The sequence below is a fragment of the Chiloscyllium punctatum genome, chromosome 48 (genome assembly GCF_047496795.1).
Source record: "Chiloscyllium punctatum isolate Juve2018m chromosome 48, sChiPun1.3, whole genome shotgun sequence".
Classification (NCBI taxonomy): Eukaryota; Metazoa; Chordata; class Chondrichthyes; order Orectolobiformes; family Hemiscylliidae; genus Chiloscyllium; species Chiloscyllium punctatum.
The window spans coordinates 40,269,787-40,282,591 of record NC_092786.1 but is presented as its reverse complement, the minus strand read 5'-3'; the positions used below and the strand labels follow the sequence as shown (position 1 = coordinate 40,282,591).

General features: G+C 41.6%; 1 protein-coding gene across 2 annotated transcripts in view; it reads left to right on the top strand.

The window, feature by feature from the left end:
* The first annotated feature begins 3,902 nt into the window (after positions 1 to 3,902).
* The window catches only part of adam10a (ADAM metallopeptidase domain 10a), a 156,673-nt gene continuing 147,770 nt past the window's right edge, over positions 3,903 to 12,805 (top strand). For both annotated transcript variants that reach the window (XM_072565017.1, XM_072565016.1), the window contains exon 1: positions 3,903 to 4,221. Coding sequence is in view for 1 of the 2 variants with exons in the window: in XM_072565016.1 (XP_072421117.1) it covers positions 4,155 to 4,221 (67 nt within the window). In the remaining variant the exon portion in view is untranslated. The remainder of the gene's footprint in view (positions 4,222 to 12,805) is intronic.

The window sequence follows — 12,805 nt, the reverse complement described above, 5'->3', positions numbered from 1 at the left end:
GCTCTATCCACCTGAGTGGCAACTTTCAAAGATCTATGAACATAGACCCCAAGATCCCTCTGCTCCTCCACCTTACTAAGAACCCCACCGTTAATCCTGTATTCTGCATTCTTATTTGTCCTTCCAAAATGGACAACCTCACACTTGACAGGGTTGAACTCCATCTGCCACTCCTCAGCCTAGCTCTGCATCATATCTAAGTCCCTTTGCAACCGACAACAGCCCTCCTCACTATCCACAACTCCACCAATCTTCATATCGTCTGCAAATTTACTGACCCCCCTTTGACTCCCTCTTCCAAGTCATTAATAAAAATTACAAACAGCAGAGGACCCAGAACTGATTCCTGCGGAACTCCACTTGTAACTTGGGGCTCCAGGCTGAATATTTACCATCTACCACCACTCTCTGACTTCGACCGGTTAGCCAGTTCTCTATCCAACTGGCCAAACTTCCCACTATCCCATGCCTCCTGACTTTCCGCATAAGCCTACCATGGGGAACCTTATCAAATGCCTTACTAAAATCCATGTACACTACATCCACTGCTCTACCCTCATCCACATGCTTGGTCACCACCTCAAAGAATTCAATAAGACTTGTAAGGCAAGACCTACCCCTCACCAATCTGTGCTGGCTGTCCCTAATCAAGCAGTGTCTTTCCAGATACTCATAAATCCTATCCCTCAGTACCTTTTCCATTACTTTGCCTACCACTGAAGTATGACTAACTGGCCTGTAATTCCCAGGGTTATCCCTATTCCCTTTTTTAACAGGGGCACAACATTCGCCACTCTCCAGTCCCCTGGCACCACCATTGACAGTGAAGACGAAAAGATCATTGCCAACGGTTCCGTAATTTCCTCTCTTGCTTCCCACATAATCCTAGGATATATTCCGTCAGGCCCGGGGGACTTGTCTATCGTCAAGTTTTTCAAAATGCCCAACACATCTTCCTTCCTAACAAGTATCTCCTCTAGCTTACCAGTCCGTTTCATACTCTCCTCTTCAACAATACGGTCCCTCTCATTTGTCAATACCGAAGAAAAGTACTCATTCAAGACCTCTCCTATCTCTTCCGACTCAATATACAGTCTCCCACTACTGTCCTTGATCGGACCTACCCTCGTTCTCGTCATTCTCATGTTTCTCACAGACGCATAAAAGGCCTTGGGGTTATCCTTGATCCTACCCGCCAAAGATTTTTCATGCCCTCTCTTAGCTCTCCTAATCCCTTTCTTCAGCTCCCTCCTGGCTGTCTGAACCTTGTTTCCTCAACCTTATGTAAGCCTCCTTCTTCCTCCTTACAAGACATTCAACCTCCCTCGTCAACCAAGGTTCCCTCACACGACCATCTCTTTCCTGCCTGACAGGTACATACATATCAAGGACACGTCATATCTGTTCCTTGAAAAAGTTCCACATTTCAACGACACCCTTCCCTGACAGCCTGTGCTCCCAATTTATGCTCCTCAGATCCTGTCTTGCAGCATCGTATTTACCCTTCCCCCAATTGTAAAACCTGCCTTGTTGCACACACCGATCTCTCTCCATAACCAAGGTGAAAGTCACAGCATTGTGGTCACCATCACCAAAATGCTCATCCACTAACAAGCCCATCACTTGTCCCAGTTTGTTACCCAGTACCAAATCCAATATGTCGCCCCCCCCCCCCCCCCCCCCCCCCACCTCCCCCGGTCAGACAATCTACATATTGAGTTAGAAAAGCTTCCTGGACACACTGCACAAACACTACCCCGTCCAATATATTTGATCTAAAGAGCTTCCAATCAATATTTGGGAAGTTGAAATCGCCTATGACTACTAACCTGTGGCTTCTGCACCTTTCCAAAATCTGTTTCCCAATCTGTTTCTCCACATCTCTGCTGCTATTGGGGGGGCCTATGGTATACACCCAACAAGGTGACTGCTCCTTTCCTATTTCTGACTTCAGCCCATACTATCTCCAAAGGCAGATCCCCCTCGAACTGCCTTTCTGCAGCCGTTATACCATTTCTAATTAGCAATGCCACCCCCTCTCCTTTTTTACCACCCCCCCCCAATCTTACTGAAACATCTGTAACCAGGAACCTCCAACAACCATTCCTGTCCCTCTTCTATCCACGTTTCCGTGATGGCCACAACATCGTAGTCCCAAGTACCGATCTACACCTTAAGTTCACCCAGGAAGCCATGGTTGTTGTTAAAAAAGAACCTTTGAAAGGTAATATTGCTGAAGGTTTTAGTTTTGCATAGATTACAAGAGACACAAGGATGCCAAATGGCAACAGTTATCTTTTCTCATCAAATTCAGGTTGATGTCACAGGTAGACAGGATGGTGAAGGCAGCGTTTGGTACGCTTGCCTTCATTGGTCAGACCATTGAGTACAGGAGTTGGGACATCATGTTACAGCTGTGCAAAGTATTGATAAAGGTACATTTGGAGTCCTGTGTACAGTTTTGGTTGGCCTGCAATAGAAAAGACGTTATTAAACTGGAAATGATACAGAAAAGATTTACGAAGATGCCCTGAGATTGAAAGGTTTGATTATAAGAAGAAGCCGGATAGGCTGGGGCTTTTTTCCCTGGAGTGCAGAAGGTTGAGAGATGACCTTATAGTCGTTTATAAAATCATGAGGGGCAGAGATAAAATGAATAGCCAAGGTCTTTTCTCAGGGGCATGGGAGTCCAAAACTAGAGGGCATAGGTTTAAGGTGAGGAGGGAAAGATTTAAAAGAAACCCGAGGGTCAACCCTTTTCAGACAGAAGGTGGTATGTATATGGAATGAGCTGCCAAACAAAGTGGTAGAGGTGGGTAAAATTACAACATTTAAAATACATATAGAAAGGTACATGGATAGGAAAGGTGTATGGCCAAGTGTAGGCAAGTAGTACTTGTTCAGTTTGGTAAACCTGGTTGGTGTGGACTGGTTTGACCAAAGGGCCTGTTTCTGTCCTCTGTGACTCTAAAATGTATTTAATCAGATTTAAGAGATATTCCTGGAATGACAGTAAAGTTAAAATAGACCACACTGCTGTCATCTTAGCCTGAGGGTCACCACACTTCAAGTCATGGAATCATACAGCACAGAACCAGACCATGCTATCATCCGTGCTTCCTGAACTTTGAATGGGGAGGCAGGGGAAGGAGGTTGAGAAGCAGAGTCCTTCATGATGACCTTAGCTGATAATGGAATTGAATCTGTTGGTGCCACTGTGCATTGCAAATCTGTTGTCCAGCCAATTCAGCTAACCAACACATCCTCCTGTAATTGAGGAGGGTACTTCTACACACACTAAGCTCATATAGCCAAATGAGTAACTAGTCTGACTTAGAGGTAGACCATCATGCTCTCAAGAAGGGACTCTCACAGTTCAATGGTGGTTCCCATTCCCACCCCAGCTGAAAAGTCCCACCTCACTCCAGAAGTGTGTTGTAGCAGGTCCATTATCAATATTTACTTCTGCACACCGTCATTATTGAACCATGATTTGGAGATGCCGGTGTTGGACTGGGGTGCACAAAGTTAAAAATCACACAATACCAGGTTATAGTCCATCGGTTTAATTGGAAGCACTAGTTTTGTGAGCGCTGCTCCTTCATCAGGTGGTTGACCAAAGGGGGGCTGTTTCTATGCTCTGTCACTCTAAAATTTATTTAATCAGATCTAAGAGATATTCCTGGGATGACAGTAAAGTTAAAACGGACCACACCCACTTGATGAAGGAGCAGCGCTCCGAAAGCTAGTGGTGTTGTGTGTGATTTTTAATTATTGAATCACGAATGTTGGTTCAAATTATCTTCCAGTGGCGGGTACGTTTTGGTGCAGTTGGAGCGGAGGACGCGGCCCCTTTAAGAGTGAGGCGGGCTCCTTATTTGGCAGCGCGCGTGCGCGCGCGAGGGCGGCCAAGGAGCGGCGTTTCCAGGAACGTTCAGTTAGTCAGCTCGCGGCTGGTGTCCGTCGCACATTTGACTGTCGGCCTCAGTTCCTCAGGAAGGAGCTAAGTCAACAAACATACGGATAACAGGAAGAATTGGCGACGAGGAGGAAAATAAACGGGGTGGTCGGGGACGTAGCCCGAAGGCGCCGGTTCGCCCGCGGAATATTCCAGATTATAAATTTCTTCGCTTTCCCTGGGGCTGCGGCCCGGGATGCGGGCGCCGACGATGCTCCTGCTCGGAGTCGGGCTGCTGCTGATCTGGGCGTCGAGTTTGCGCGGTAAGAGGCCTCCGTTTTTTTTCTTGCCGGGCCGGGCCGGGCCGGGGCGGGGTGTCAGTGAGCTGCCAGGGTTGGAGAAGAGTCCGAGGCTGTGCACTCGGACCGTGAGGCCTGGCTCCCATTGTCCGGAGTAACCGACCCTCGCCGCCGATCCCTCTCCGGCATGGGCCTTGATTTATTTTTATTTCACACGTACTCTCGTTGCTGTACCTCGTCCGGTCGTGTTTTATTTAACTTAAACCCTGGTTTATGAGAGTTTCCTTCCAGCTTATGCTGCAGTTGGCTTAGTCCTCTCGGCTATCACGGAAGACAGAATCTGTCGTTCTTCCATTTGTCTTGGTGTCTGTTACAGACTTTTTATTTTAACTTTATTTTTTCAAATCCCTCCCTCTTATCGATTATCATTTCCCTGTTGATTGTGCAATCTCCTTCTTCTAGTTTATGCATGTTCCAGCAAGTAGGCGACACCCAGTATCACATCATCATCAAACCTTCACTGCTTTCTCTTAGTTTCAGTGAAACAGCGAATGCCGAAAAACCCGATTTTTTTCATGTGCATTATGCTTTCCATTCTTGTTAAGTGGCGGGTGGTGGTTGCTTTTGATCTCGCATTTGTCGCGCTGTTTGCATTTTGCAAGGTACGAACGCGTCAGGAAGTAAGGTGAGCGCCTCGCATTGTAAACAATGTTTTAATGGGGATGTGACTCGGGGCACTGAAGATCTTGATGGTCACTGACATGCAATTCTGATGCGGATTTTTAACGTGGTCAACAATTTTCGGACTGATCGTTTTTTCAAATGACTGGAGAAAATGCGTCGCCCACATGTACGGCTTACAAAGGAACCTCTGAAGTGGCCCTAAATTTCTGCAGCCTACTCATCTGTCAGGAACCAATCAATCTGACTGGCAATGTTCCATGACACTTTGTCACGCACAGTCAAAGTTACCCAGCAATTCTCGAAGTCAGTGGTGAATTGAATCACATCAGTCCACGTAACCGTGGATACCGTATTAGTATTCTTGAAAAGATCGATCATGGTTCCTTATTCCACGTAGTGATTGCTGCAGGGATCGCCGTACCTTTTTTTGTTTATGTTGGGCAAAAGGTGGAATGACTTGTTTTTCTTCAATTTTTGTCAAAACCCTGGAAGGATTACTGCTTGGATGAGGTTCTGGCCGCAGCTATAGAGTATATCCACTTTCTAAACAATTGGAAAGTTTTTCGACTTGATTGAGGAAAATGTTTTTTTTAGTCGTCTTTAATCCAATCAATGGCCTGGCTCCCATTGTCCGGAGTAACCGACCCTCGCCGCCGATCCCTTTCCGGCATGGGCCTTGATTTATTTTTATTTCACACGTACACTCGTTGCTGTGCCTCGTCCGGTCGTGTTTTATTTAAATTAAACCCTGGTTTATGAGAGTTTCCTTCCAGCTTATGCTGCAGTTGGCTTAGTCCTCTCGGCTATCACGGAAGACTGAGAATCTGATACCTTATGAAAGGTACCAACTATGTGATATCAAGTTACTTAAGGAATATTAACTAAATTTTGCAGCTATTGTCTTGGATGTGGTGTTCGAAATTGTAGCATTTTTCAGTTGCAAATTCTTTTCAAATGTTTTGAGCATCAGCACCCGGTTTTCCATCCCTTCTGTTGCCTTGTTTGGTTATGGAGACATGAGGAGCTCTGAAACAGTAAGCCGAACAGATAGATCGAGATGTACAGCATGGAAACAGACCCTTCAGTTCAACTCGTCTATGCCAACCAGATATCCCAACCTAATGTAGTCCCATTTGCTAGCACTTGGCCCATATCCCTCTTAAACCCTTTCTGTTTGTATACCCATCCAGATGTCTTTTTAAATGCTGTAATTGTACCAGCCTCCACTACTTCCTCTCGCAGCTCATTCCATACACTCCCCTCCCTCCGTGTGAAGCAATTGTCCCTTATGTCTTTCCCCTCTTAACCCGAACCTATGTCCTCTATTTCTAGACCCCCAATTCAAGAAAAAGACCTTGACTAGGACCGTCATGATATTATAGAGACCTCTAAGATCACCCCTCCGCCTCCGTCACTGCACGAAAAAAAGCTCACCCTATTCAGTCTCTCCCTACAGCTCAAACCCTCCAACTCTGGCAGCATCTTTGTAAATCATTTATGAACCCTTTCAAGTTTCACAGCATCCTTTCAATAGGAGGGAGACTAGAATTGCACGCAATATTCCAAAGACAGCCTAACTAATGTCCTGTACAGCTGCATTATGACCTCTCAATTCCTCTACTTAATGCTTTTGACCAATAAAGGAAAGTATACCAAATGTCATCTTCACTGTATTTTTTTTGTAATAAACACGAAGATGCAGTTTGACAGGCTAAAGTAATCGTGAGGTCTTGCTCTGTGTAGGTTATCTGACAAAAGACCTGTGGGTAACAGTTGCCATTCATAATATGACGCTTACTTTCTTTCTCCACTTTGGAGGAAAACATATTGTACTGAGTTTTTCTAATCTGATTGTGCCACATAAATGCACTATTTTGACATTTTTAGTTGTTATGCTCAGTACAAGGTCCTGTTAGTTAAGTTGGCTACATAGCTAATATGGTTCAATGTAATATCAGCAACTCTGGCTTTATTCCTGTTCCAGCAGAGGTAGACTGAGGACCTGTCTCCCGTCAGAGAATGGCAAAACATCCCAATGAAAACTGCCAAGAAAAATAGCACAAGATGGAGCTTTAACAGCCAGCAGGCTTTCAGGCAGAGTGTGTGTGGAATGAAAATAGTATCCTACTGAAAGTGGATTAATGTTAAGCTAGAAGTTTTTGAAATTTCTCTTTTTTGGCTTAGCATATGAATTAATCTTGTAACATGGGCAAAAATACAGGATGGGGCTCTCGCTCCACCTCCAAGTGAGATTCTCTCTTTTTTTTTGTATCTGAAGTTTCCTGTTATGAGTTTCCACCCATTTTCCTCTTTTCTGACAATAAGAGGAAGTTTAATTCCTTGAGGGCTCAGTGACATGGGAAAACCTTTCCTAGTACAAAAATGCCAAATGCTTTGTTTAACAATGAATGTTTATCCTCCCAGAAACTGTTAAGATGTGTGAAGTTGATTAGTTTTAAAGTTTGATGTTTTCTGTGCTTTGAGAACATGACAAATTTCTTGTGTTGATGGTGTGATATTAATTATTGCAACTATAAATTATTATTTGAGTTTTCAACACTTATTTTGGGGCTGATTCTTTTCAAGAGTAGAGTTTTTTTTGTGAAGAAGGAAAGTTTTTGTATTGTACTTATTGACTTGTACCACTGACTGTTTCCCCTTATGAGAAGATGGTAGGAGAGTAAGTGCCCCAGTCGCAACCAAGTTGACATCTGACGTGAAATTATCGAGGCACAGGAGCTTTTTGATATTGATTTCAATTTTTTTGTGACAACTTCAGGCTGTTTGGTGGAGTGTAATTGTACGGTAAATGGACTTCCAGCTTGTGTCTTTGTCACAATGTATTTCCTGTTAATATTAAAAATGAATGCCATTCAGTGGAAATAATTCTTCAGATGAATCATAACGTTACTCTTCAATATCAAAAGTAACTGTCTTAATGTAAAGATAGTTGGAGTTTCCCTTGGTAGAAATCCACGTGTTTCTGTTCTCAGTCAGTCTTTGGTTCTGCTGCTGTCCTACCCGCAAAATTAGAATAAGTTGGTATCTAAGCATAGTGAATTATTCTAATTTTATTTGAGACTTTTTGTCGAGGAGCTTCATTATTCTTTCCACAAGAATAATGTGAATTTAACAATGCAGAAGAAGTCTCTTATTCCCTTGTTTATATCTAGTTAAAAACATTGCAATGCTTTCCCATATTATGCAGGCCAAGATAATAACTGAGCTTAAGTTTTTCGCACCATTAGATTAATAAATAAGATTTTGTAGTTTCGACTTCTTTTAGAGTAAGTTTATGACTGTGGGATATAACAAGTAACTTCCTTCTGTTTAAAACTGGAAAAGTAATAAGAGTAAGAAAGGCCTTTTCCACTGACTTTGTGTTTGAAAATCAAGCTTGACCCTTGAGCACAGAGTTGGTGAGTGTACCATTTATGAGGTGCAGAGTTTTGGATCACATTAAAGCCCCCACCTGCTGCTAGATGCCATGTCAAAGATCCCATGGTTCTGTTTTGAAGAACAGTAGCAGAGAAGTCGTTGCTGTCCTGACTAGAATATTTATCTCCATCAACATGACAAACAAGATAATTTTTTTTTATCATACTTTTGTCTGAGGTGTTAACAAAGCTCAATTTGACTGCCAAGTTTTATAAGTTTTTTAACTGAGAAGCCTTCAGAAAGGAAGTTAGTGGGTACAAAGCATTTGACAAGTCTGCTGGTCATGATAAGCATGCTATGAAAAGTCTTTTGGGGAGGGTGCAATGGGGACGTAGGGGTGAATTGGAACATTTGCAGTGAACCCTGATTTCCCTGTTACAGAACAGTTAGAGCACAGTGGAAGCTATTTGACCTGTTGGGTCTATTTTGACTGTCAGTAAGAGCTGTTTAACTCATGCCAGTTGACAGACTTGGTCTGCTGGTCACACACATTCTTTTGTTTGTATATAATCCAATTCTATCTTGAATGCTTTGTTTGGATCTGCCTCTACTCCATTATGATGGCATGCATTCTGAGTCTTAACTACTTTGTGCTTAAAATGGTTGTTTATGTCACCACTTATTCTTTTGCCAGTTCCTTTAAGTTTGTGCCATCTAGTATACAAACAAATGACATTTGTTTCAGGAGTAGGGAAAGGCCATTCTGATGCCTGAGCCAGTTCTGTCTTCAATAAGCTCATGGCTGATCTGAATGTAACCTCATCAAAATTCCTGCACACCCTTGATTAACAATAATCTATCTACCTCCTGTGCTTAAAAGTATTTAAGGACTCTGTTTCCACAGCCTTTCTCAGGAAGAATTCAAACGAGTATTTCATCTAATCTGTTTGAAATGGGTGACCCTTGGCTTTTAAAAGGACCTCTAGATCTAGATTTTCTTTTGCATAAGAGGAAACATTGTCTCCACATTCACTGTGGTAAGTCCCTTCAGGATTTTATATGCTTCAATCATGTCGTCTCTTATTCTGCTACATTCCAGATCCCAGTATAGCCTGTCGAACCTTTGGTCATAACACAACCTGCTCATTCTACAATTAGTCAAGTAAATCTTCTTTGAATTGTTTTCAATGCATTTGCATCCTTTGTTAAATAAAGTGACCACTATGCACAGTACTGATGTGGTCTTAGTAGTACCTTGTACAACTGAAGTATAATATTCCTATTTTTGTATTCAGTTCCCTTTGCAATAAGTGATTCTACTAAACTTCATAATTACTGGCTGGACCTGTATATTAACCTTTTGCGATTCATATGGGAAGGCACCCTGATTCCTTTGTATCTCAGAGCACTGCAATCTTTTACCATTAGATAATTACTATTTTCTTCTTTCAACCATAATGGACACTTTCACGTGTTCCCATATTATGCTCCATTTGCCACATCTTTGCCAAACATTGAAAAAAAACGGAGAAAATGAGGATTGCAGATTCTGGCGATCAGAGTCAAAAAGTGTGGCACGAGAAAAGCACATCAGGTAAGGCAGCATCTGAGGGGCAGGAGAATCGATGTTTGTTTTAGGCATAAGCCCGTTATCAGGAGTGTCCACATTCCTGATGAAGGGCTTATGCCTGAAACTTCGATTCTCCTGCTCCTTGGATGCTGACTGGCTGGCTGTGCCTCCCAGTGCCACTTTTTCAACTTTTTAATATACAATCTTTTTGAAGCCACATATTGTTCTCTTCACAACTTTTCTTGCTTCTCTTTGTATCTGTCCCGTCAAATTACTTACGCAAGTTGTGAACAATTGAGTGATTCCAGCACCAATCCCTGTGGCACACCACTACCTTACATCCTGTCAACCTGAAAAACAACGTTTTGGACCTCATTCTCCGCTTTGTTCGCTAGACAATCTTCAATCTATGCCAATATGCTACCTCCTGCCCCCAAGTTTTTATTTTACTTAAGAATTTTGGCACACAATGGTGTCCCATCAAATTTCTGTTATGAATTGAAGTATAGCATGTCCACCAGATTTCCCTTTATCCATAGCATGTTACCTCCTCAAAGAACTTCACTAAATTTGTCAAACACGATTTTGCTTTCACAAAACCATGTGGATTGTGTCTGATCATCTTGAACTTCCATAAGTGCCTTGCTGTAACTTGTTGAATAATAGCTTCTGAAATTATCCATATGACAGTTTTTAAGTGAACTGGCCTAGAGCTTTTGTCCTTTCTGTCTTGTTGCCTTTTTGAATGAAGGAATTGCATTCATTATTTTCCAATCTAATGGGGCTATCCCTGAAACAAGGGACTTTTTGAAAATTGGAACCATGCATCAAGTAGATCATTCACCACTTATTTCAAAATCCCCAGATGAACTTTCTCGGGATGCAACTCTAACCATGCCCAGCATCATTTGTCTGATGGACGATTTGTGATTTTTCGCAAGTGCCGTGACACGAAAGGCTTTCTCCAAATTGTGTGGCTTTTCAGCCACTGAGGTCCCATGCAAGCTGACTGGGTGTTGGCACATCGTATCCTCTATAGTGAAAGCTGATGTAAAGTATCCATGGAGTTTATCTGCCATTTCTTTATTTTCCATTATTAATTAGTCTTGTGTTCTATAGAACAGATTCTCTCTTTTGTTAATAAAAACAAAAAGTGCTGGTAAAGCTCACCCTTCTGGTGGCATCTGTGGAGCGAAATCCAGTTCATGTTTCGGGTTGAGTGACCCTTCCTTACTTTAACTCTAAAATTTTAGGACTTAATATTTTTAAATCTCTGGCTAAATTGCTCTATCCTCTCCATGTATTACATTTTTGGTTATTCTTTGCTTTTTTAAAAATGTTTTACTGTCCAGTGTTCTGTTCTGCTCTGCTACCTCAACACAATTGTATACTTTTTATTGAAAATTGATACTATGAGCATGAAATATAGTTGGGGATGGTGGATTGTCCCCTTAGTATTTTTGTTACTTGTTAGAATATATCTACTCTGAAATAGACCTTTTTTTTTGAGGTGCAGTAGCACACATTTATCGATCTATCCTTTTTTAGGTGAAGTCACCATAGCAGTCCTATTCAAGTTCAGTGGTGTGGTATGGTAGGGTTCTAGTGTTTGCTGTCCTACCAACAGAAATCCCAGAAGTTATGTGGCAACAGTTAAACACTGAGCTTTGTTAGAAAATGGTTTTGCTTGTTGTATCTCCAGTTGCTAGTATTAGCAAAGCCATGCCTATTCTTTTGTGTCTATGGATATGCCATTAATATGGCTTTTCACTAAACTACCTTTTTTATGTATATTTAAAAAAAACTTGTTTTCTCTTCCTGTCCTGAATTTTGGAGATTGTTCTCCCATAATCGAGGTCACAATTTTGCTGCACTTAAGTTATCAATTTGACATGTTACAGAATCTACCTAGTAGAATAAATTTTCATTACTAGGCCAATTGAGAGAGATCTGACTGCATTTTGTATTTTTGGCTAACTTGCCATGTGGTTTTGTTTTCATTTTATGGTTGTCTGTTCAGTGTGCCATTTTCTGTGATGGATCTTTGATATGCTCTTTGTTTAAAAGCTTCAGACAGACTGAAGAGAACCAAGGTACATGTGCTTGCTTGCCTTAGTCTTATTTCCTTTCTAGTTGGGAAATGCCTAATCTCCCACTTGACCTTCAGCGGATAGTGCAGCCAAGCTAATCACAAGAGTGTGGCATTGTGGCTGAGTCTTATTATTGTGAAATCCAGTTGCATAGAAGTGCCTATTTGAAATGCCATTTAGTTGATCCATGAATAAAATTGTTGATTTTTAGGGCAGAACCACGAAACCGGAGTCTTGAGAGAAACCAGATCAAATTAGTACAAAGAGGAAACAAGAAATGGAGTTTGGCAATTGTTTACTTTTGAAATTTGTCCTTGATTCTGTAATTCTTAGATTAGCTTTTTCTCCTTTTTCTTTAATCAGGATAACCTTCTTGTTCTAAAGATAGCTTATTGCATCACGAATCTTAAGTGAATTACAGCACTATAAAATATATTTCAAGATTCTGTTGGGAAAGCACAAATGCTAAAAGCCTCCAAAGTTAAATTCAGGAAATGTTCATTTGTATGTTGGTGGATTGTCTCTCACATTGGATTTGCCCAAATAGTCATGTTGGTTCTGTTTGGTCCCTAAAGTAAGCTCTAGTATTGGTATGAGCAGTGTAAGGGAAAAAAAAAATCACGAATATACAACCTTGTGTATTGTGCAAATTTGACTAGCTGGTCAAAATCCTAGATATTGGAAACAGCACTGACGTGACCATTACTGGAATGTGTGCTGAATGACATTGGAGCATTATGGCTGAATACTGTGGATTAATTTAAATAAAATTCCCATCTTGTCAAACCAGTTCAATAGTAGTATTTCAAGAAATAGTTTGTTTTCTTACCTCTTCGGTATTCACAGACAACTAGATTGTAATTACTGTGAATGAGTACATGTGTCC